Genomic DNA, 27,063 nt, shown 5'->3' with positions numbered 1-27,063 from the left:
ATCAATAAATTAACATTTTTGTAATAATTTGGTCAATAGTCTATTGTTATACAAGGACTGAAGTATAAATTTAATTAATGAAGTGGAAAATTCTGAGGGCCATAACTCGAGGAAATGACAGGCAATCGCAGTTGCAATACAATCGAAAATCAGGCGCGTGCACCAATCTAGTACCTTGAGATAAATAATAAAATATAGCTCTATATAAGCCTAACAATATACATATAAACAAATTCTGAAGGCCATACGTACGCCTGAGAAAACTGTTTCTCCAAGCTATTTCGACCTTAAGCAGTCGCCATTGATTTGAATCTCGCAGTACTGCGCCTACAGCCGCAGGCGCAGCTCGTGTGGGACACTCTCACTTTATCGCGACGTCACAGCACAATTCACTCGTAACAATACTTTCAAAGAGCTTTGTAAATATTATAAGACATCGTATTTTTAACACAAGTGTGAAAATGAGTTCGGAAAATTTTCCTTTTGAAATTGAAGACTTGGAGGCGGGATTGGCCAAACAATTAATGGAATGTTTTACTGGTAAGTAAAGTAGACTTGATTTATATGTAAGAATTTCACTTTGGTTCAACAACGGTGCCATGGTATACATAGCGGAAACTGGTTTTATTGACCATACTTTATATATAAAGCTCCATTATAAAACACAATTACATTAAGTACATAAGCTCTACTTAATTTTATGTTGTTAGACAAAGTGTTCAATAAAATGCACCTTACAGTACAAATCGTTAACAAATTAATTTAATCAAAGTTATATAATTCTTAAATAATAAATATTATTTTATTATCATGACGTTTCTAATTTGCGTTTCATTGTTGTTGTTATTATTAAAGTACGTATTGTTAAGTACCTACCTGTGCTTAAATTAACTAAGATTAAAATATCAACTTAATAACTTACTGCAGAATATAATTACATTCAGAAGTCCGAGAAGTGACCTTCCATTTTGTAAAATAGGTATCCCTACTTATGTGTATGTCGGAAGTTAACAAATAAATACAAAGGTAAATATTTTAAGCCTCAGTTTAAGCTGACAATGTAACAAATCACTACATAAATTAAACTACAATAAAAATCTGCTTATTAGGCAATTTTATTTGTAAAAAAAAAGATTTAAAAGGCGCTACCGAATGATATAAATCTGTTATTTCCATGTACATAGGTACGTTACGATAACACAGTAACAGTGAACGTGACATTAAATAACTTGTTATCAGGCCATTGACCTTTGTTACTCAATGCGTATGAACGAATGGTGAATGGTACGCTTAATATTCATTAGAAATAATTAGATTACAGAGTGCGTAGCCAACAGGTAATACTGGTCGGAATAAGTACCGGCACTTTTTTTGAGGGGGGAAAATCATATACGGTAGTGGTTTCTCCCGCCTTGGACGAGGAAGTACCGGCACTTAGGATAGAGATTTAAGAATGTCAAACTATTAAAAGTAGGTTAATATACTTATGAATACCTGATGCTATTGAGATAATTTTTAATCTTAAGAAATTTACGAGAAACAAGAGCGCTTCCGGTACCTCAATAGGCCGAATAACCAACCAATTAGGACGCTATTCGCACTCTCGTTAAACGTATATCAAACTCGTACTAAGCCCTATGATATAAAAATATTTATAAAGGGCACTTGCTATTACATGGGACTCATCATTAACATTCATAACGTATAACTAACTGATGATACACTGTATCGGTATGTGTCATTAAATATGTGCCACTATATGCACTTCTGCTTACACCTTCGGAAATAAAAGGCGATGCAATACGAAAAAATACAAAAATACTATGAAACCTTGTTAAATGAAGTGAGATATCAAGGGACCTGCAAAATGATACCACATATTAAAGTATTCCACTAACCCAGTGTCGCAGATAACCAGGTATATATATTTGTAGAATGTAGATAAATATTTGTCTCATTTACGGAGGGTTCCATTAATAGAGGTGAGACTACAGGTTAGGTATCTAGACACACGGCAGTGTGTCCGCCAAGTTCGAGCAAAAAAACCGACACACCGGCCGTGGGTTATATTACACGAACCATTTCGGGCCAAGTTCGACCCACCTATAACTCAAAATCTATTTTATCTACACATATGAAATTTCTAGTATCTGTCGAGATCTACTTACTTATCTAAAATACAAAATTTCATTAATGTACCTATTGTAGGTCTTGAGATATTGACGTCAGAAAATCGCTATTTTTACTATACACTCACTGACTGACTCACTCACTCACTCATCAAAAACCTAGACCACTTCCAATGGTCGTATTGACTTGAAATTTGGCATGGAGGTAGGTCTTTAGGTCAAGGTAAAGGAAAAAATCTGAAAATGGCCAAGTGTGAGTCGGTTTTAAAAATAATGAAGGTGTAAATTCATCCCCCTAAGGAACTAAACAAAAAAATTATCTATATCTTCCAATGGTCGTACCGACCTAAAATTCGTTACGAAGGTTTGTATTTAGTCAAAGTAAAGTAAAATAAGAAAAAAGAAAATAAACCTTACAAAAATAAATGAAATCCCACCAGAAACATAAATGTGAAAGGCTGCCAAGTTCGATAATATTGGAATGCTTCGCCTATAAAAGAAGTGAGATCTAAATTAGTACCAAGTTCCATACACAGACCTCAGTTAAAAATAATATAACTTGGCAAGTTTTAATAGAAAATTATATACTTGACTCTTTGCGTTTAGTAGGTTTATAACAAAGTGTGTGAAAACTTGCCAACTTGTTATATCATTTTAAGATAACAAGATGCAATTCTTAAATAAAACAATGTGTTATGTGCACATTAGGTATAAATGAATAAGAATAAGTAAGTTAACAAACAAAACGATGTTATCTCAGTTACTGACGTTAGTGCATTTAAAATTCAGAGGTAACTAGGACGATAAATCAAACGAACGAATCCCAAATAAAGAGTATTGTTTTTCCCACTAATTGAGGTAATTCAAGATCAATGTGTTGGGACTTCAGCATGAGTTCCAATTATGGAGGTTTCTCATTTATCCAAGTCCCACTTAACCAAGTTTCACTGTAATTCCTTCCTCTAAATTTTGTTTTTTTATTAATGTTGACGTTTATTCTGTTGACGTGCCTTAATAGTAATAAATAACCCACAACGTTACGCCTTTTTATCCTCGAAGGGGTAGGTAGAGATGCACTCTACGGCACATAATGCCGCTATACAAAGTACACCCACTTTTCACCATTTGTGTTGTAAGTCCCATGTAATAGGGGGTGAGCCCATTGCCATATCCTAGGCACAGTTTCAAACTCCGTGCTACCACTGAGAAATTTTCGAAACAACGAAAAAAGCCCAGTAATAATTTACGCGACCCGGGAATCGAACCCGAGACCTTTTGTCCGGCAGTCGCAATTGCGACCACTCTACCAACGAGGCAGTAATAAATAAATAAATAAATAAATAAAAATTTGCTCAATAAAAACTTTTTGACTGCACGATTGGTGCGGTGGCTGGGCAACTGGCTGCCGCGCAACGGGTAGCGGGTTCGATTCCCGCACGGAGCAACTCTTTGTGTGATCCACAAATTGTTGTTTCGGGTCTGGGTGTCATGTGTATGTGAACTTGTATGTTTGTAAACGCACCCACGACACAGGAGAAAATCCTATTGTGGGGCAACGTTTTTTTTTAAAAAAAAAAAAAAATACGAATTCCTTTATTAATTGAACATAGGCACCTAATTTATTCCCTAAATAAATTATTTGATGTAGTTACTTAGTGCACACACGGAAACGAGTAGGTACATAGGCTGCAAGGTCTAACAACAGTTACAGTTGTGTACAGTACTACAGTTTCCCCGGACGTAATATTTTCGTACTCAACAATGCTTCAAGGTTAAAAACAAATCAACGCGAATGATTGTACCTATTTATTTTATTCTTATTAAGTTTTAATACTTTTTTAAGGTCAAATCAGTCGTTGCATGTTAAAAGTTAATTGTTTTTTTTTTACGTAGAGTACCTAGGATCCTTAATTAAACTTCAGTGTGCAATGTTCTTATATAAAGTAATATTTTTATTGTAATGATCAAATATTAATTAAATATTTTATTGCACTGTCATGATATGCGTATGAGTCAATAAAAAATAATTGCTAAATGTGTTGTGTTGCTATGACTCAAAATAGGGAATGGATGTCTGTCTAATTTAAGGCCAAATCGGGTATTTTTTACATTTTGTTTCAAATCCAAGATAATAGTATTGAATATTTATCATCTCTGATAGGCTCGTATCTAACATCTATATTTATCAATTTCATGCAATTTAAGGGAGTAGACCTATTACTTATTTTTAATTAATGCACTGCACATTACCCGTACTTTTAATTAATGTAATGTCCTGTACATTGTACTGATGGACTGGCTAGATGGTCCCTATGTACACCTAGACACCAGACACACCTAGATGATAATAATAATAGTCTGTGTGCCGTATAGGCTACGAAACCCTTTTGAGTAAAAGGGTGACAGCCATGGGATGTTAATTATGGTGATAATCAAATGGAATGGAAACAAATAGGCAAACAGTTATTGTAATAAAGTCTCAGAATAGTAGTTTTAGCCTCTGGATAGATGAGCTGCGGTCTACCTAGCGGGTTTACCGGGGCTTGGACCCAAAAAGCAGAAGTAGGAACGTGGTGGTTTTTAGTCAGTAAGAGTCTGACAGTCCCTCTCGCGTCGCCCAAGGCGGGAAAAGTCATTGGATGATTTTCCCCACTTAAAAAAAGCCTCTAGATAGATAGTGATAATAGATTAACCAATGTATTCTATTTTTAGGTGAGATGACCGGTTTCGTTCGCGTGGGGCCAAAGAAATACTTCTTCCCTCAGAAGTACAAGGAGGAAGCTGCGAAAATTTACAACATGCCGATAAAACCTGACGATGTCTTCGTCACCAGCTACCCACGATCAGGTAATAGATTGCTAATAGTATTGGCAGATTAAATACCTACTGTTTACCGTGTCTCTTTTCTTTGGGCAAATTGTTGGTTTCGATTCATATTCGATTTTTTATTTCAAATTTAAATTAATTATTATTGTATCGGCTCACTCACGTAACTGTTTGAGGAACTCGACTAGTTTCAAGCCATGCTAGAGGCTCACATTCATGAGCAGTATTATGCGACACACGACGCGGTGATTGTCGCACTACTACTTGTTATAATAAAATCAAATTCAAATTCTTTATTGCTTTCTTATGGTTGTAATATAATATGTGGGTAACAATTTAAGACCCTGCACGGAACAACTCCTTATGTGATCCACAAATTATTATTTCTACCACTAACTACGTCTGCTTAATCTGTTTCAGGAACTACGTGGTCCCAAGAGTTGGTATGGATGGTCGCAAACGATCTAGACTACGAGAAGTCTAATGCCATACCGCTCACTGAACGATACCCGTTTTTAGAGTAAGTCTGAACTGCATATATTAGAATAAAATATACAGCAACTTATTAAGAATAGTATCGTTTGAATCAATTAACAATATGTTATTGACCTCGATAGTAGAGGATTCATTAGAATATTTATTAAGTACCTAGATAACTATCGCGGGGTCAATGACTTATTAGAACTGGATTTAAATAATAGCACAAGTATTATTATATTATCTACACTCCATAAAAATAAACGATATAGGCTTGCTAAATTTCTGGTTTAGTCAGTTTCGGAAGTTCGGCAGCTAGTAGATCGCGACGCCCATATTGAATCAAGTTGTAACGATTTCACGAAATAGGTTATTCAACAGACAGATACTTTTCCCCTTTATGAAAATGTTTAGAGGGCAACCCATTAACGTAGCTTCATTTTCTTAGCACTATATACCTAAGTACCTAGGTGCTGCTTAATTAATTACCTTTAAATATATAAGATGGTACACAGCGCCTACGCTGTAGTAGGTAAATTTTATTAGTCTCCCAAGCCCGACTAGTCTAAATAACGATATGACTGGAAATAATTGGCACATACCAAATAGTTAATTATTATTTTGTAGTATTCTGCAATCCAGTTCTAGTGTCGAATCCGTTGATCAACTGCCATATCAGAGGTAGAAGAAAGATATAGGTAAACTTTAAACTTTTTTTTATTAATAACATGCATACCTTTCAGATTCTCGATTTGTGTCCATCCAGAAAATAAAAAGAAGTTTGTAGAAGAGAACAGCCACAGTAAGGAGAATCTAGAACTCCTGGAGGCGGTCACTCAGCCAGGCACTGACCAGCTGGCTGTGGCTCCATCCCCGAGGTTCATCAAGTCTCACATGCCTCTATCTCTCTTGCCCCCCACGCTGCTTGACACAGCGAAGATGGTGTACGTAGCGCGTGACCCCAGGGACGTTGCCGTGTCGTTCTACCACCTGAACAAAGTTATGAGGACGCAAGGATACACAGGCGACTTCAAAACGTATTGGAACTACTTCATACAAGATTTGCGTGAGTAGACGCTATGATAAAATATTAATTAGTTGTAAGGACATCACCCACGCTTTGTACAATTTTGGTCCAAATTCGAAAGGATCGGCCAAAATGATAAAATAATATGATAGTAAGCTTAAGCATTTTTTATTATGGCATTAAAACTGGTGGAACCAATAACTTCGATTTTATCCAGGGTAAAACTAACGGATTATCATATTTTTTCATATTAGCACTTTGGACCAAAATGAGTGATGTCCTTCCGAGTGGACTGGAATGAGGCTCACGCACAAGACTTTTTCATAATAATTGCTGAAGAAGGTGGATATACTATACTGAATATGTGCACCATTTCATCGGAATTGAAAGATTTGAAGTGATACCTACCTAACCTTAAGGCTGTAACTACAAACTTTGTTTACGTCTACAGATCACTGGGCACCGTACTTTGAACACCTAAAAGAAGCTTGGGAGAAGAGAGACCACCCTAACATGCTGTTCTTGTTCTACGAGGAACTTTCGAAGGTATATCACAATCAATAACTCTCATCAAATTTTAACGGAAAGCAGTTTAATAAGGCAGCTGCCCACGTTCGATTTCCGAATCAGGTTTCTAGAGCAGGAACGCAGGTTCGGAAATCTGAATGTTCTTTTTCATCTATCATTGACATCTCTGATTTGCCCACTTGAATTTACAAAACTCGATTTGTTTATTATTACGAGGTGCCTAGTCCCTACCTACTTTAATAGATCTTTAGGTAGGTACCTACGTCAATCTATCTTCTATACTTATAATAAATCTGTAGAGAGGTCAATTCTGTACATGAAATATATTTCCAAAATAACTATCAGCGGGTGATTAGTGATCGATACTGACGCCAAAAATGCAATCAGATTTTTTTTTGTCTGTCTGTCTGTCTGTATGTTCTTTATAGAAACAAAAACCACTCGACAGATTTCAACGAAACTTGGTACAATTGTTCTTCATACTCCTGGGCAGGTTATAGTATACTTTTCATCACGCTACAATCAAAAGGAGCAGAGCAGTGAAGGGAAATGTTGGGAAAACAGGAGAACTTACTCCATTTTTTAAGCTTCCGTCGCGTGTGCAGCCTTAATGGTTAAAGCTACACAGAAATCATGTATCACGGAAATCTTCTCCTTAAAATTGTTTAAAAAATATTCTACGACAGTAAATGTCAATCTTTTATGGTTGACTCACAATAACACATATAACTCCCGATAGCTTAGCATTTCGGAGCTTTCTGATTATATTTGTCTACTTTTACGTTTATAACACTCTCATTCATCCCTAATTAAACATGTTAACATTATTACCTACCTATTGAATAAACAAAAACCGGCCAAGTGCGAGTCGGACTCGCCCGTTAAGGGTTCCGTAACAGCAAGTAGATGACATAATATAAAAGTTGTAAAATAACTTGGTTTTACAAAGTGTTTGTATGAACGACAAAGTTATATTTTCGGTTTTTGAAAATGTTTTATTTCTTAAAAACTAATAATGATATGTCGTTCAAACTAATTTTCTTTGTTAGTTTCCATTGAAATCTACAGCATATAATTTTTTCTTATTTTAAAAGTTAGAGGGGGGGAACACTATTTTTTCCACTTTGGAAGCATCTAACTTTCAAACGATTGATTTTGACGAAAAGTGGTTTTAGGAACCTTAATGTGTTTTATATGGAAAGTTTCAACTATGTAGGCCCAACAGTTTCGGAAATAAACGGCTGTGACATACGGGCGGACGGACAGACAGACAGACATGACGAATCTATAAGGGTTCCGTTTTTTGCCATTTGGCTACGGAACCCTAAAAATCATAGAAATCGGTACAGAAACACCAAAGATATACATGAATTACGCTAATAAGCCATCGTGCGTGAATACTGAATCATGCAATAAGGATTACTTTTGTGTAAAGGCGGCGGATCCAAATGCGAACTTCATACAATATTTGGCTGTTGATGCGAGTAGACGTTAGAAATAAAACATCCACGCGAAGACCGACATCCGCGCGGACGGAGTCGCGGGCGAAAGCTAGTTTGTAAATAGTTCTCATAATTTTAAGTACTTATACAATATTTCAGGATCTGCCTACATATGTGCGTCGTGTAGCAAAGTTCTTCGGCAAGGAATACTCAGACGAAGAGATCGACCGCTTGTGTAACCACCTCAGCATCGAAAGTTTCAAGAACAACAAGTCAGTCAACTATGACGTCATGAAGATCCTCGGTATAATGATACCTAGCGACCAAGCTTTTATCAGAAAAGGTATATATCAAATGTTGACATTTGACAATATTTTTACCCGACTGCGCCAGAAGGAGGGTTATGTTTTTCGAGAGTATGTATGTATGTATGTATGTATGTATGTATAATTGTTTGGCACGCTCTGCAGCCTAAACGGCTTGATGGATTTTAGCTTGAGAGGTGTCGTTAGATTTGTATTTACTGTGAGAGTGACACTGGATACATCAAAATAATAAAAAAACAAAATGGCGGATTTTTGGCGCCAAATTCGAATATTGCTCACTCTCTAGCCTGAACGACTCGATGGATTTCAGCTTGATAGGGGTCGTTTGATTCGTATTTACTGTGAGAGAGACTATAAAAATAATAAAACTAAAAGAAAATGAAATAAAAAAGGTAATTTAAAAAACTAAAAAACCCGACTGCGTTTGCGAAATGAAAAAATCCTAAAACAAGAAAGTCATTGTAAAATTGAAGCAGTCGGGACCCAGTCTAGAAAGCCAGCAGTATATGCCCTCACTAAATGTTTAGAATGGGTCCCGACTGCTTCAATTTTACAATGACTTTCTTGTTTTAGGGTTTTTTGATTTCGCAAACGCAGTCGGGTTTTTTAGTTTTTTAAATTACCTTTTTTGTTTAAAAGTATTTCTGTATTTTTTGTACCTGTATTCCACACCGTGAATACTGGTCAGTTCGATCCACCACATGGAAACAGGTTTTGAACATTTTAATGACCATTTTATTACAAATACAGGTAAAGCTGGAGGCTGGCGCGACTACTTCGACGACGAGATGACACAACAAGCTGAGAAATGGATCGCGGATAACTTGAAGGATACTGATCTACGCTTCCCTCATTTGAATCATTAGTTACGTATTGTACAATATAGCATAGAAAGAAAAGAACATAAAGGGTGATAAACATTTATTTAAGTAACATACTATGTTCCAGTTTTCTTTGTAACACCATATTTTAAGTATACATTGACTTTGAAATTTCAAAGAAAGCACTAGCAATAAGTAAACAATGTTAATTCCAATCGTGTCTCAATATCATTCACTGTGTCCGGTGTAATAAAATTTATTTACTCATAAATAAAACAATGTCTCAGTCCTTCCTCACATTTTATTTAAATAATACGGTTATACAAAGAAAATAAATTAAAAGCCAGATTTAATCAATCATTCGTTGGTAATATAAAATTCTAAAACAGACTTATAATCATTATAATGGATAATAACCGTTTAAAGCCGGAACGGGGCGAGTGGCCGCGACTGTGTGGCCACTCGCCCCGCTCCGCGAACAACGAATCGGCAACGTACACGTCTATAAAAAGCGACTCTATAATATAAAAGTGGGAGCAAACTCCCGCACCTAACGACTCGCCGCCACGAACGACGTTAAAACTATCATACACTTATAGAAAATCACAAAATTCAAGCGGAAATAATAGGAATCGTTTGTTGTATCGCGCCTACGCGATGACGTCAGGCAGCAGCGCGTTGTCGGCGGCGGGCGGGCTCGGCGGCGGCTTGCTCAGCGCCGCGTCGCCGTTGGACAGCCCGTTCGATACCACCTCCTTCTTCACTGCCTCGGTTGTTGTTCTCTTCGTTACGGCCTTCTTTTGGCCTGTTGTCGTCGTTGTCGTCTGAAATTGACAAAAAAAAAAATTATAGAAATATAAAAAAAGGAACTATTTACTATTATTTTAAAGTAAATCAGTAAGTACACACGTATAAATCATTAATAATATGTAACTTGTAAATAATAACGACTTGTTTCATCAATATTGAAACAAGTCGTTATTATACCTTGATTACCCTACATTATGATTCTTTGCCGGGTTTCGACCCACACTCATATGGTTAAGAAGGTTGAACTTCATATTACACAGTGGGTTTGTATGGCATAAAACTCGAATATTTACAAGTTTCAATTAATCAGGTTAAAATACAATAAATTGATGGAATAAGTAAGTAAATATAAGAGAAAGTAACTCACCTTAGGGGGAGCAGTCCTAGGCGGTGCTGCCTTGGCTGTGATGCGTTTGTTAGCGAGGTCCTTGCTCTGCTTGTCCAGGGGAGCACGCGGCGCCGGCTTGGGAGCACTCGGCCTGTTGAGGTTATACGTCATTATAGTCATACGTAAATAGGATATGTAAGTAAAACATTAGTTACAATAGTAATGCATTAGAGAACAAATTAGTACCAACATTACAGTTGTAGTGACCTAATGATTAGGACAAAAAGATATTTGTAGTGCTTTTTTATTTTTATAGAATAAGTATACAAAAGTTATGCAACTTTGATATGTATTGCAAGTCATTACTTTTACTTTATTGCAAATAGATGTATATGCTATCAACAATAATGAACCAAAAGGTTTTCAACAAAGAGTAGGATAGGATCTTACCTAGTAGTGGGTGCGGCCGGTGCGGCGGGGGCGCGGGGAGTGGGGCGCGGCGCGGGGCGCGCGGCCGCGGCCGGCCGGGGCGCGGGCCGCGCGGCTGGCTTGGAGTCTTTCACGTCACCATTCGGTACTGGCTTCTTGTCTGCCGGCTTGGGCTGGGGCCTGGGCGCCGACAGCGCGGGACGCGGAGCCGCAACCCGGGTCGCCGCGGGCTTGGCGGCCGCATCAGTCTTTTGTGCTGCGGGCCGCGCTGCGCCTACTGCGGGCTTGGGGGCCGGCCGGGCCGCGGGAGCCGCGCGGCTGGTCGCACTGGTGGCGCGTGCCGCCGTGGGGGCGGGCTTGGCCGGCGCTGCAGCGGGCTTGCTGAGCGACGTGCGCGCGGCGGGTGCCGCCTTAGCGGGGGTGGGCGCCTTGCTGGCCGGCGTGGTCCGCGCCGCCGGGGTGCTGCGCGCCGCGGGCGTGGCGGGCTTGCTGGCGGGGGTGGCGGGCTTGGCCGCGCTCGTCGTCTTAGTCGCTGAAGGCGCCTTAGCCGCAGGCGTTGGAGCCTTGCTGGTTGGTGTACGCGCAGCAGTAGTCGCAGTGCTGGGCCTCTTTATTGGTGCAGGAGTAGAGGCTGTAGGAGTACGAGCCGGAGTGGCCGACTTGGGTGCAGCCTTGGGCGTCTTGGCCGTGGGGGTCGTGGGCGACTTCTTCGCGGCTGTAGGTTTAGCTTTGGCGGCAGCGACGCCGGCGGCGGCGGCTGCGGCACCGACGGCTGCGACGGCGGCGGCCGCGACTGCTACGTCTGCGGCCGGGGACGCCGTGTCGGCCGCCATGGGCGTGTCGCTGAGGGGCGCGGCGGGCTCCACGGCCGGCGTGGGGGGCGGCGTGGCGGCCGCGGGAGGTTGCACTGCTTCTTCCAGCTGAATCTCACTAGTGACAGGCACACAAATTTCTTGTGCTCTCGATTCAGGTATACCGATATCGACATCAGTAACCAGCTCGAGGCGAGAGTGCGGCGCGGGCTCTTCGGGCAGTAGGTCAGGCGCAGGCGCGGCAGACAGTACAGGCGAGACGGCGCGCTGTAGCGGGGACTCCGCGCGGGGCTCGGCCAGGGCGGCCGGCTCGGCCACGGGACACTCGGGCTCCACCGGCGCGGGGGACTGCGCGGGCACTGGCGACTGCGCGGGTACTGGGGACTGCGCCGGCACTGGGGACTCCGCCGGCACTGGGGATTCCGCCGGCAGCGGGGACTGAGCAGGCAGCGGGGACTCGCGCGGCAGCGGCACGTCGGCCGGCAGAGGGGATGCAGCCGGCAGAGGAGATGCAGCCGGAACTGGGGACGCGGCAAGCGCGGCGTCGGCGGCAGTTTCGATAACTTCTGCTTCAACTGGTTGAACAGGTTCCTCTATGACTGGAGGTTCACTAGGCATCGGTGACTCGCTCGGTAAAGGAGATTCTGCCGGCAATGGGGACTCACTCGGCAACAAAGACTCGCTCGGCGCTAGGGACTCACTAAGTAACACGGGTTCACTGGGCAGTGGTGATTTACTCGGCATCGGAGATTCGCGCAATACCTCAGACTCTGTAGGTAGTGGCGATTGTGCAGGAAGTGGAGACTCAGTGGGCTGCAAGGTTTCTACTGGCACAGGATCTTCTCTGGGCTCTTCAGACTCCATTGGCAGTGGTGACCCTTTTGGTGGAATTACCTCACTTGGTAATGGAGATGGGGAATCTCCTGGCATAGGTGATTCACTAACTTGTACAGTTTCTGCTTGCAGGAGTGTATCCTCTGGGAGGGGTGATTCCGATGGCAGGGATAACTCTGCTGGCAAAGGACTATCTCGAAGTATTGTCTCTTCAACTGGTAAGTGTGACTCGTTCGGAATCGGAGACTCGCTGGGTAGAGGGGACTCCGTCGGCAATGGAGACTCACTGGGAAGAAGAGTCTCAGCTGGAAGTGGCGACTTGGACGGCAAAGGAGACTCTGCGGTAATATCATCTTCAACAGCTTGGGCAACTTCCGATGTTAGGTGCTCAGTATCGAGTTTAATTTCAGGCGCTTCAAGGGCAGCCTCTGTTTCAGTACTTTCAATGCCCTCATCAACATTGACATTGGCTTCTATTTCAGTGTCGACTTGTTCACTAATTGGTTCCTCGGGTTTGGGTTGTTCAGCATCTTCTACTGCAACAACTTCATCAATATCTGTGACTGGGACAGGTGATACTGCTTCCTCGGGTTTAGATTCCTCAATAGGAGCTGGAGATACTGGAAGCTGTTCAGTAGAATGTGCTTGTTGAATATCTGTAGGTACAGGAGAAGCCACTTGCTCTGTTTCAAGCAAGTGGTGAGATTCTACTTGATCATCATCCTTCATGTCATCGTTTTGTAACTGTGGTTCAGTTTCTACACAAGGTGAATCTTCAAGTTTGCTTTCCATTTCAATGTCTTGTGATGTTTCATCTTGAGGTGTGAAAGGTCGGATATCTTTCTCACTCTCTGAGGGGTCTTGTGTCTCATCATTTGTAAATCCTAATTCTGAACTCTTGCCATCAGGTATTTCAGGTATTTGTTCAAAGAGCAACTTGTGAGATTCAGGGGTGTCTGTTTGCATAACAGTTTCTTGATTGATATTACTTGATTCAAATTCAATATTTGAAAAGCTTTCAATATTGTTAGAGCTAGTGACATTGTAATCTGCGAAATTACTTCCTTGATCAAAGTTACCAATGTTTTGTGGGGGATCAGGTCGGTCATCAAACCTCATAATGTCATTGTTTGGTTCTAGGAGATCTCTTTCAAGTTCAGATAAGTTAGTTTGTTGCTCTGGGCTGATATTTTCTTTGTCGTTTTCATAAACACCGTTTTGTTGGAAATCTTCATCATCACTGTCAGGTAAGGGCTGAACAGCATTCAGATCCACATGTGACTCCTTGGTAAGTCTCTCACAAGTGTCATCATCTTTTTCTTGGTAGAAGCTCATACTCATTGGGTCCCTTTCTTTATTTTTCAGCCTTTCAAATAGTTCTTCATTGCCCTCAACTTCAACAGCAAACGGATTGGTTTCTGTGTGTGTTTGAAATACCTGGAAAAGAAACAAAAACATTTATGTTAATTCTCAATGATTATTTAATACTTTCATTCATTCTCTTAATGCAGTATTCCATGAATGAGTACTTCAGTAACAAGAAAACAAATAGCAACCCCTATATCTACTAACCTGAATATTACAAAAGTCAGTAGTGTCTTTTTGTATTCGCTCAAAGTCCTGTATGAGACCACTATCCTTGACTTTATCAGGTTCAATGCCAACATTGAATCCAAAGCCCAAACTGTCCATGTTACACTTCTCATTGCCATTCAAGTGTTCTTTAACAGCTTCGTCTAGTGATACATTCTGTAAAAATAAGAAAACTTATTATAGCTACATATTATGTAAACACAACATAATAAATAAATAGTTTCACTTATGAAATAGTATAAAAACTATTGGAAATGACGTAATATTGAGTCATAATGTTTTGTAAAACATTTATTCTTAACTAAATCTTTACTTTTAATGTTTTATTCAATATTACACCTAAACTAATGAGTTTCTAATTAGTATTTCTTTAATACATACACTTAACTTTCTTCTGAATTAAATACACAACATTTATACATAAAAAGGAGAAACTATGTTTTATTACAATAATTACAATGAACAAATAACAATTATTTCCAACTTAATACCTACATGAATAATACTAATGAGCAATTCTACATATAGGTATTACTTATTGGAACACTAAACTGACAAATTAAGGAAAAACTTACATTAATACATTATAATACTTCTGTCATACTTATATTGCTGCCATTAAACTCATGGTTCTGTATTAATGGTCTATTCACCACACATTTAATCAGAACATTAATTGGATTCATGTAAACAAATATGTACCTTTAAGTTCCACAAAAGGTTTACATACTGTTGGCTATTTCACAATGGTATAGTTAGTATAGCATAATCTTTATAATACGAATGACTAACATCTTTGTTTAACAATTGTTTGATAAGAAATTTTATTCCACCAAAGGTTATTACACCCCTGCCAAATAATCTATTATTAGTAACAACTCACAGTTCCGTAGAAGTGTGATAATGTGCAACTGATAAGCAATAGCTACACAGAATTGAACGAAAATTATGGTCTTTCAATAAACAGGTAATCAATTGAGTAATATACCTCTATTATGGGTTTTGTTGTTAAAGCACTTCAATTGACATTTCCACTAAACAATTAACAATGCACTGTGAACTCTTGCATTTCTTAAACTCTCATTTATTAACTGAAATTATTAGTGCATGGGATGACCTAAGCATACAAGAACAATAATCCAATAGGAAAATAAAAACAATAGACAATACACTCACATGATGGCCATTAAGCTGATCACAGTTATCCAAGTCTAATAGTTCTGCTGGCCTCACTACAGCTCCTGTGTCAAACTGTGCCTCGTCTGGGAGCTCTATGTCATCCATCGGCAATGGTTTCCGAGGTGACTCTGCAAGCAAGACGTCAGCACCAGCCACGCTCCCTGGTATGAACACAGGGGCGTCAGGATTCAACGGAGAGCTGTTCATGTCTACAGAGCTGCTTTCCCAAGCCGACTGAAATATATTAACAATATAATTAGTTGTATGCACTCCACATAACCTCCAATAACGTACTGGCTAATTTAGTCACAATTTGTAATAGATTGAATCATGTTTGTGAAGGTCAACATGAATAATGTAGCATGTCACTAAAACTCAGCCTGAACAATATAAGAAATCATAAGAACTTATCATATAATATCAATAAAAGAACTGTTGATATTATTATATCGTCACTTTTGGAATACTGTTGTTTTGCTGTCATTTCATTCATGAAAACAATAACTAAGAAAGTACTTATAATACCGAGATTAAAGCAACAACTCACATTATCCTGGCAGGGTGTCTCGGAGTGCGGCACCTCGTCGGGTTCCTCGCTAGGATGTTCCTCGCGTTCACCCTCGCCTTTGAAGTAGTTCCACTCGTCTTCGGAGTCCTCGCCACTCTCAGCTACATTATCCGCTACAGAACCGTCAACGTGGCCCTCCTCCACTGCACAAACACCAAAAATACACTGAATTGATGGTATATAAACACTTATATTAGGTTTCGGCTTAAACACCTGGCTAATACCGAGCACGCAACATTCACCCCTCCTCTCACGATATCAACAGGTGACACACCCTTCACAAAAAATAATCATTGGTTCGATTCGAGGCGAAACATCAGCTTCTAAGGTAGTTGTAATAAATCATGAACGCCGGTGTTGTTTACGAGCAGCGTGCTAGCAACGATATTTTACCGGTCGCGATTTCAAACTCGCGAGACATTCGCGGACGCCATTTCGAGAACGGCCAGCGGAGCCGGAGACACGCCCGAGTTCGAACTTGGACAGTATCGAGAACATGTGAGTGAACCTCCGGGAATCCTGCGCTCACTGACGTCTGGGGGATGCGCCTTCGAGCGAACCGATCTATTTCCAGAACACCGCTCCGCATGAATCAACACAGAAATAACCTTTCACAAACTGTTCGGTATGTGAAAATAATCAACAACATTCGCTAAAAGCCACATACCGTGAACGGTAATTTCCCTGCACAGATATTATCTTCACTAGCGGTGTAAAATTCGAGCCGTAAAAATATAGACAAAGGCCCGAATACAATAGCAGCGACTTTCGAGAGTAGCACAGATCCGTCGGACGTTCAATGAGCGACTGCGAGAGGGACGAGGCGAGCGAGCGGGACGACGGCGGCGTGATGAGGGCGCAGGGGCTGAGGTGCGCGGGGCGCCCGCGTGCACCCGATAGGGATGCCGTGTCATTTTGTAATAATTCCTATTTTATTTTACTAAGGTATTATTTATCCTTGACTGACCACTTTTCAGTATTAAAATATTTATTTAGAAGTTTCTCTAAATCATAACACCTATGTGTTATACACGAAACGTTAGGGACGTATAAGGTATAAGCACAAATCCTTTCGGTAACCTTATTAGATTGTAGGTAGATACATATCCAGATACTATTCATTTCTACCCTTCTAATTACCTATAAGCTTCATAGAAAATAAAAAGAACAACTCTTGTTAGAATAATTTTAAAAACAGTTTGGTTTTGATGTAAGTACCTATGTACTTCAGTAAATATTTTTTAAAACCAAATAATACGTGAGTTACCTAGCTAGGTACTTACGTAACTACAAAGTAGATAGATACCTTTAGAAACAATGGCTTTTTATAACAACAACTTCATCTAAATTGGCTCTTTAAAAAAATAATTTTATGTTTGGTTACCGTTACATTCATTTGTCGGTTTGTCCCACTTAGTTTAACTACAATAATATAGACGGAAAAGTAGGTATTGACTGACAGTTTATAATAAATTAGTTTCGTAATAAACGTTATTATTCGGTACTTAATTAATATAACAAACAAGACGGGAAATAGACTTTTAAAATGTCTAGAATCCGGGTGAAAGTACTGAAAAGTTCTTGAATCTAATACGAATCGGAGATCGATTCATCTACATACAATAGCATCTAGATGCTACACAGATACGGGGCTGTGGTGCAAGCATGGATGTGGGTGGAACGTGTCTTACAAAAAATCAATAAAGCGTGACACATAAAATTTCACTTATTTTTTTATTTTTAAATATTTTTGATAATGGTTTAAGAGTATAAGCCTAAGCCTAATTAGATAATGATTTAGTTTGATGCCTGAAGTTCAAAGCCCCCTTGAATGTGATAATTGTGTATTACTGTAAGTTAATACTTTACTAGGTAGTTAATAAACGGACAAAACGTATTACCAATGACATCATCATTTAAATTAAGTCTAGACATTCCTCAAAAACCACAATGTTAAATACGGAATTGTATATTTTAACATAAATAATTGACAGGCTAAATGTGCCATTACTCAAACAAAATATACCCAAATGAATAAATAACCCTACGATCTGCAAAAGCGTTGACACTGTCATCCCGTGCAATCCCGCGTAGTATGAGTCAATCGAGTTATGCATGAGGAAGTTGGTTATTTTATGAAACGTAGACTAACAGGCTACCTGCCACTGGTACCTACAGTTACAAGACATGATCTCTAACCCAACACGTCCCATGATTTAAAACAATGCTCGAAACAATATCACCATTCCAACAAGGAAAATTTTGGGGAAACGTCAGATGGTATCCAATGGGTGACGCTAACGTTCGCGTTAGAAGGAAGGTCGACATCCCGCCCGTGACCGATCTGAAATTGGGTCAAATGTAACCGGGGACGAGGTTATTCCAGAGAGATTCTGCGTTTACTTATGAGTTTATATCAGGAAGAGAATTTGAGTCCCAACGGATCAATTTCAGCTCATAGGTATTTATTTGTTGCTGAGCATCTATAATGATTGACTTTTACATTAGTTTCAGTGAGCAGATTGTACAATAATTCTGTAACGTCCTTCATTTATGAGTTACGTATGTATTTGCAATATCGACTTACCAGCGTGTGCGGGCGGAGTGGGCGCCTGTGGTTCCAGATTCCTTGCGTCTGTGTCTACGTCATCTGCGTCAATATCCACGGCGGTCTCGGGACCAAGGTCCTCGCTGTCACTGTCAGAGTTGTCCACTCCGTTGTCACCGGCTATAGCCTCGGCCTCGGCCTCCGCGCACTCCTCGGCTTCGGCTGCTGCGGCGGCCGCTGCGGCGTCTACTTGACGCCGGCACGCCTCCGTCTCGATGGTGAACGGCGGAGCGTTCATCATCGCGTTGTCCAGCCTATACATATTTCATTAAGTTCAGTTTTAAATTACACAAAACACCAATGATATTCTTACTAGATAAACATAAGTTACTAGAAAATTATGAGTTATTTATTATAACGTAAGCAAATGGGTAGATATTCAATCATAATAATTCTAATCCTCTATATTTGTTTATATTTCAATGACCAATTAAAATTCACGAAATATTTAATATTATCTAATAATACTTTTTACTTGGAATAAGTACTGCAATCTAAAACCTGTTTATCAAACCTGAACTTGTTAATTCTTTACCAATTATTTAGGTAACTGTACATTACTCACATATGTAGTTTATTGTTAATCAACGCCAATAAATTGGATTACCCGAAGAAAGTGACATATCTATTATGTAATATTATACTTTCATTTTCAAGGCTCGTGTTAGAAGATAAGCTAGCGACTCCCAAGGTCGTCTGGTTAAGATAATGTCATTCGGACGTCTACATTTTTATACAAACTCCATATGTATGAATTACCAGTAACCGGTTAACTGTTGGATATAAAACTTTGTTAAAATAAAGCCAGAAATGGCAATGTAGACGTTATTTTGCTAATTTGTTTACATAAGTATTCAATGGTTGCGCCCATCATAATGACATCATAGACTGATAGCGTGTACTAAAAATAGGGATTATTAATATCCGCCCATGACATATGGGAATGCCATTACTTACACGACACGTTACCAAACTCCGGTACACATTAAACAGGTACCTATATCACATTTTTATTAAACTAAGGACTCCAATCAGCTGGCAGTTCGTTCGTTTACGTAAATAAAATATTCAGGATTTGTGTACACACAGAGTTCCCGAGTGAATACATTCTATTCGACGTTTTGACGTTCTATTATTACAGCAAAACATGACCCTGACGGAATTCCTTCAGAGTCATTGCTAGCAAAATTCCTACGGCGCCGTTCATATAAAAAGAAATGTAAATTAAAATTTTTGAAACATGTTTCAACGTCTAGCCGTGAAAAATGTGATGAGTTGTGGATAAGTATAATTTATTACTAATGCACTTACGAGAATTCATTTACACACAATAATTATGTAGATTACAAGAGTATGCTTCCTTGATGCTTTAATTTTTATCAAAAAGTGACTTACCCAAGATCCATGGGCGGGCGGTTGTCTGCGGCTATGTCACGCGGGTCCTTCAAGAACACCACGATTATGGAGATATTGTCGGCGGAGCCCTGCCGCTTGGCCTGCACGATCAGACGCTTCGTCACCGCCTTCAAGTCATCTGCACAAAACAAAACATAAATCGTAAGAATAAGAAACTACAACGAACAATTAAAATCTTATTAGGCATAGTTTCCACCGCAAAGAACGCATTAACAACCGACAGAATTTCTTAATGGTGTTATTATCCTTAAAATATCTATGTGTCATCTAGCACAAACTTAAAGTGTTGCGAAGTCTATTATGTCTGCAATTTGTTGCGGCACAATGGTGAATAGACCGACGGATATGGAGTAACCATGTTTATGTTTCGATTTGCCACAGCGCTGGCTGTATGTGAGGATGTCCTTGTTCTGTCTCAAGTCTGCTGGCGTGAGTCACTGGCCAGTGCACCGCTATTGTGCCCCATAATACCAGTACGTAATAGGCCTTCGTTGATATGAAAGCAGCCGAGCCATTCCTTTTATTTTGCATTGAGACTTATCAGCTCTCGAATAATTACGTTGACCTTGTTTTGTACTGGGTTGAACAACGTGAAACTCAATTCGTTTCATGAATATGATAAATTAATGATAGTTTAAATCCCTAGAGAACATTGCCATCGTCGTATTTAAATTGTTTTTGAACAATAACAAATTGTGCGTAAGTTTCGACCTAAACGAACCCAACCTATTTTGAACATTTAGATAGTGGTTATTGGAGCGTCGACGTCGTCGCTTTTCATGATAGACACACATAATTTAATTAGTTTACACGGGTTGTCTTTTTTTCTGTGAAAGGTAACTAGACCAGCAGGCGCGCCCTTTCACAGGTGTGTCTAACTGGAATTTAAAAGTATGTACGGGTATTTCGTGTAATGATGTGCTTCAACCGCCCGTTAGTTCGTCGTCTAAGCGCACGCCTTGACTTTGCTCGCTATTTCGGGGCGCGGTCGTCGCCGCCGCCCTTGCTTTTTACCCTGTTTGGCCTGGCTCGAAGCCAACCGCGCCCCGTCTGCTCTTATTTCGATGTAAGTCCATAGAAAGTTGTTAATTTGATTTATATATCACACTACACCAAAAGGAAGTATTTGATCCTTAACATGAAATTTAGTTTTCAACATAGGTAGCACATTCTTAATCAAAGTTGTTAGTACGTGTACCTATGTGTATAGTTTAAAAGACAACACAACAAAACTAATTAGAATTTCGAAAAAACAATCGCAGGAATATCAAAGCATCCAACGTTTCACTTCCAAGCCTGCTTCGTAGTCGCTCAGGTTCTACGCTGGTTGGAGGAATAGACATTAGATATTTATTTGCTAAAGTGATTTTCCTCCATTTTCGAACAGTCATTTCAGGTGATTCATTTTGTATTTGTACTTTAGGATCTGGGGAATTCGCTGTAACTTTTCGTCAATCCTAAAAATCCCGAGCGTACAGTCCCGGGATTTTCGTATCCCGGGATCCCGGGATCCCGAGATTCGGGATCCCGGGATTGTATTAAAAATTAAGTATTCAAGTAGTCAAATCCATAAATGAAAGTGTTATTATTTTGAATATTTATTGTATTCTGACCGAGGAAACTACCCAATCACTGGGGAAGGGTAAATGAAATTTTGGTATCCTTCCGTGAAATGAAGAATATAGAAAACTCATACAGTAACTGATTTCGTGTCGAACACTTACAATAGAACATGTATCGGCCGAGGTGATCATTGCGGCGATTACTGCCGCCGGCTAACGGTGGTGTGGATGGAATGCACGTCGTCGGCCATTGTTCCCTACACTATAACTCGAAGCAAAAACCGATCACGGCCCATCGGCGCATACTAAGCCCGCGACCGCCAACCACCTGCCGGCTGACGTTAGCAAGAAATTCCTATAATTACTGTACCTCCTATTGATAATTCACAACTACGGCTGATAGATCTTATTATACAAGAAGCTTAGATGGTATCAAAATGATTGTCGAACATTGGTATTTATGTGGGAATCTAACTAGAACAGTTAACTTTACTCAATACTACAATGAAATTGTATTACAAGGGCACGGAACAAAAGTCCGTGAAGAATAAATAAAAATATTGGAGAAAAAAACTACAATGAAGAGCATACAATTGCACAGAATGCAAATTAAACCTAGAGATACGTACCTAGATGATGGTCATAGGTCGGAAATCAAATATAGAGAGTAGAAAGAGAGCAGACGGGGTAGTGTGTGGGTTGGGGGGAGGGATCAAGTGCAATTTTCCAGCAAGGCTCGGCGCAGCGTGCAAAGCCGACCGGCAGACGGTAGACGGCAAAGATTATTTCCATGTCCGCTGGCTACACAATAAACGTAGCCTCTATTATGATTACGACCCAGTTAAAAACAGTTATTACAGATACTCATTGAAAACTAAATTACTATTGTAAATCCTGGATTGCGTATCTAATACCATAACATAACGGCATCTTCAACCAGTGCTTTGGAGCAAAGCTGCTTGGCTAGCAGTTTAGCTTCTTGTATATTAATAAAATAACAATAGTTTACTTTTACTACTAAATTAATTTTATCATGAAAGTAAGCTGCACCTATTGGTATTCCAATAGAAATATTTGTTTGTAAGCACGTATTCAAATGCGGGTAACAACGTTCACCCACGCCGACATTCATTCAGTTTTCAAACGTTGTGTACCTAAAAGATTTTATTACACTGAATAAAAAATTCAGCTCAACATTTTTTATTCTGTGTTGCACTAAAAAGCAAAATCCTCGCCCGCATTTTAATATAGCGGCTGAACTATACAGGTTACAGGCAAACTTCGACAAAAAAAAAGAACCCGTATCCCCCTCCCTCCCGTGGGGTGGTAGACAGCACAAAATGAAATCTATTTCAGCTTTCAATTTTATTCAGCTTTTTACGACGGGGCTTTAGAAATAATCCACAGCCTACGTTCATAGCAAGGTCTGTAAGGTTCATAAGAGGTTGTAATTACTTTTGCAAGTACATATTTTATCAGAAAGCAGTAAAGAACGCGACTTAATATAACAATGGTGTCTATAGTTGATTAAAATCGATCAATGTTTCAAAGTTATACTTAATAAAAACATGACAATAATTATATTATTGATTATTCTGAGAAAGTTATCGATTTCAAGAATGATACGAATGTACATAAGACGCAATGACTTCTTATCAACGAGCTACCAAGAACAAATAATAATCCTTTAAATCGCGATCATTCTATATGGTATGAGCATTGTGCAATATAGGAACGGGAATCAATCGGCATTACTGTAAACTTGTTGCGATCTTAAGCTTATGATACAAATATTATGTAGGCATCATTAACGTACAGCTGTAGATTAGTGTATATTTCAAACCACTTCTGATAATAATTCCTGCGAAGATTTCAGCAGCTGCGGTACTTGGAGCCTGCTTATGCTCAGTACGCAACGCTGAGCTCACTCCCGCTGAAGTGTTAATTAAACGTATACGTAAATAAGGTTTGGAGTGTAAAAGCGAGGGGAGGACTGTGGATGTTATTTACATAACCATCATGGTAGGAAAACAGAGTTGACAGGACTACTTAGAGACGAACGACTAAAACATGTACCTACATAAATATATTATTCCAATCAGTTTCGATCCCAAGACGGCGCGGCGCGACATACGGCTAACGTCAGACATCTATCAACGCTAAAAGCTTTTTACTCGCATACGCCATCGACACAATTAACAATTATAAGAACCAGCCCTTTATACAATACAGAGTCCATCTTTCAACGAATATCTACTTCAATATTCTTATATGCCATATAATAATTAATATGCACTGAATAATTTATGAATATGTGTACTTAAAAAATCACGTTTTTGCTAATCAATGAATTAATCGCGATTATAGAAACGTCTCTAATTGTTAGTGCGCACACTCAAGCGTAATGAAATTGAGTGGGAACTTTCGTGCACGCTCTACGTTCATCAGTTGGCCGGTAATTGGTTTAGTGAGGAGCATGCTTCGGAAAGAGTTATACAGAGTTATATGTGGCCGTGGCACCGGGATCCTTCTAATTAACGCTCTCAGTGCCCGATTCGAATGCTCTCGTAATTGGAAAGCTGCTGGGCTGTCCGTGTCGCCCGCCACCTCTATAACCTCCCGTCGCGTTCGCCACTTAAACGTTTTTTTAAACTTTTGTTGAACTAAATCGAATTAAAATCAGATTCTTATTTGAATAAGCCAAGTTGAAAACTCCAGTGTAATCCCTGTCTAACGACCTTTCAAAAGTTCTCTCCGTGATATGACTGCGATTATGAAGTCCTTTTAAAATGCGTTGGAAGGAGATAAAATATTCCATTAAATTCATATATTTGTGATTACTGTGTTAAATTACTTTTTCTCGGATAAAGAAATGGGACAATTGTTAACTTTTTATGCAAGGACTATTATTGAATTGTCCTTGCATATTATGTTGTTATGCATTAGCATATCAACATAATATTATGTATCGTAACTAACAAATCTATCCGATATTAATCACCGTATTTGGTTGGAAAAAATCTGGTGAAATTCAATTAAGGATTTATAAAGACACATAAGAAGACAATTTTACACCCGTAGCAAGGATGCAACACTTGCAAGCACTTCCAGGCATCCTGTGCACATGTGGCGTAATTTCACTAATCGCACAGAGGAAATGTGGATCAGCGGGCTGCATTCAAACACAAAGCGACCTCAATTTCTATATGTAAAGTACGTAATGTGAAAGATGAGAACCGTGTCAATTACTGAATATAATGTTTCAGGAAGCTGTTACATTGTTGGGCAATACAGCAGCTAAAATAAATTCTGCTAAACACAAAGACATTGCAGTACTATGTAACAACAATATCGATCAACTATTGTTCCCGGACTAATCATATTACGGGCTGGCGAGTTATTACACCGCTTAGCATTTAGTGCAGGCAGTGCAGGCGACTGGTCTGGGCTGTAGGGCGACAAATCACGCCTGCATATCGCATTTATATGCAAAAGTTTCGATCCCACGCAACAAGTACCACTTGTCGCCCTCGATAACCCTGCTGATGCAGTCCTATTCCAACGCCTGCTTATTTCATTAGTCACTGCAAGTTATTTATGTAGATTATCTAATAGAATCTATTTCAGGAAATGAGGTTAATCAAAACATTAATAGCAGTAAACAGGTAAAACACTTCAGAGAACTTGAAGGGAAATTGTGCCTGTTATCAGTTGTTGAATCATTCTGGTTAATAGTTATTATTAGGAACGGGCCTTCATAGACATTTTTGTTGTGCATTAAACACCTGTGGTTTGCACAGCACAGTGAGGCAATGGGAACGCGGAGATAAGTATAATTAGTTTTATATAATAAATATAACATTATCGTTATCTGATGAGGCAGCCTCCGCATCTTCTTTATTCCCATCACAGGTTAATAACCAGATAAAATAATAGCAGCTCTACATCGTTCGCGTTCTACCACTCGCCAAGTGTCAATGCACTCGCGACGGACATACTCGGGCATTTAGTACACTCTGTACTTATAACAATTTCACATACACCTGTACTGAAACCGCTTAATATAATGTCGCTGACTTACACTCGGCTTCTTCTAGTCTTCTTCTCGTATTATTTTGATATAGTAGCGAATATCCTTCTAACTTACTGTGGTACCTAGATTAATAAAGAAATCAGTATTTCTCTCTTATCTGTTTCAGTTAATAGCTTTGCGTTAAGGAAAGCCATGATACGTCATCTACTGAATACTACGAGCAGATTACTGCTCTTGACCTTCTTGAGAATCTTGAACCAACGGAAACTTAGAATTTCAAGAATTAATTGGTCTTTTTCGCCGTACGATAATGGTATCACCACCGGTCACTGCCATTTTCTAAATTTGCAAATACGTCGAACAAAGAAAGAAAATCATTGTTGATTTAACATAGGTTTGGCGATAACAGGCTTTAATCAGATGCTGATAACTTTGATACATTCTGATATTGTACACGTCATATAAGTGCAGCTGCACCTTTTTGCGCGTTATTTTTATTGTATTTTACATAGCGAATAGCAATGACATAGGTAATAGTATAATCTCAAATTTGACTCCGATATTCGGCAACCAAAATATAAGCTTTCTCTGGCGGATATTATGCCTTCCATATATGTACATATTTATGTTTAAATGTGATGTGACAGGTGTTGATGGAACAGCTGCTAACATACAAGTTTAATTAACACTATAATCAAGGGCCAAAAATTACTAAAACCAGCATCTGTGTTTACCATGTAACAAGTATAAAAAAAAAGAATTCGACCTCCTAACAATATGCTCGGAGCGATCTTAAATGAATGCTTAGCTGTACCAAGAGATAATTTGTTTGGACGGCTTGCCACCGAGGTCATCCCTGTTTGTCAAGCATGATTCATCCATGTGAACGTGATAACTTTTTTCAGCTATCTGTTATTAGTTCAGCTCTGTTTAATATGCGAAGTCATCGATTTACCAGGGATAATCACGGTTTTTTCTGCTTTCCATGAAAGCCGAATGATTTTTCGAATAGGTTCCAGAAGAGCACGCAGCCCATTTATTGGATACGTGCGTATTACGTATATTGATAAAGTAACGCAGGTCCAGTTCAATAAACGCTACGAGCGGTCAGTCCGGTAGGTGCTAATGCAAAATTCTTGTAGCACGGCAAATATTTGTGAGGGCGTAGCCTACCAGGAGGGATGAGGCGTGCTCGGCGCGAGGCGGGGACGACAGGGTTGACAAATCAATCGAGCCATGTACTATTTTCGTCGCGACACGATATTTCACTTTGCTCATTAATTCGCAAATATTTACCCAACATTCGAAAATGTTT

The 27,063-nt window shown here is 39.4% G+C and overlaps 2 protein-coding genes across 2 annotated transcripts in view; one reads left to right on the top strand and one right to left on the bottom strand.

The window, feature by feature from the left end:
• The first annotated feature begins 309 nt into the window (after positions 1–309).
• LOC118266602 (sulfotransferase 1C4) lies at positions 310–9,865 on the top strand. Its single transcript, XM_050703240.1, has 7 exons — positions 310–540; positions 4,842–4,976; positions 5,376–5,475; positions 6,176–6,498; positions 6,911–7,005; positions 8,589–8,772; positions 9,506–9,865. Exons 1-7 carry the CDS (start codon positions 462–464, stop codon positions 9,619–9,621), a joined length of 1,032 nt encoding a protein of 343 aa, XP_050559197.1. The 5' UTR covers positions 310–461; the 3' UTR covers positions 9,622–9,865.
• LOC118266838 (mediator of DNA damage checkpoint protein 1) overlaps positions 9,662–27,063 on the bottom strand; it is a 65,715-nt gene continuing 48,313 nt past the window's right edge. Inside the window, exons 8-15 of the mRNA XM_050703222.1 lie at positions 20,133–20,271; positions 18,717–18,991; positions 16,109–16,272; positions 15,559–15,795; positions 14,362–14,538; positions 11,165–14,226; positions 10,754–10,865; positions 9,662–10,400 (exon numbers count right to left, since the gene is read on the bottom strand). Of these exons, the coding sequence (XP_050559179.1) occupies positions 10,227–10,400; positions 10,754–10,865; positions 11,165–14,226; positions 14,362–14,538; positions 15,559–15,795; positions 16,109–16,272; positions 18,717–18,991; positions 20,133–20,271 (4,340 nt within the window). The 3' untranslated portion in view covers positions 9,662–10,226. The remainder of the gene's footprint in view (positions 10,401–10,753; positions 10,866–11,164; positions 14,227–14,361; positions 14,539–15,558; positions 15,796–16,108; positions 16,273–18,716; positions 18,992–20,132; positions 20,272–27,063) is intronic.

Source organism: Spodoptera frugiperda, chromosome 23, assembly GCF_023101765.2.
Source record: "Spodoptera frugiperda isolate SF20-4 chromosome 23, AGI-APGP_CSIRO_Sfru_2.0, whole genome shotgun sequence".
Lineage (NCBI taxonomy): Eukaryota > Metazoa > Arthropoda > Insecta > Lepidoptera > Noctuidae > Spodoptera > Spodoptera frugiperda.
Note: the sequence above shows the minus strand (reverse complement) of the source record. Positions and strands in the feature narration are given on the sequence as shown.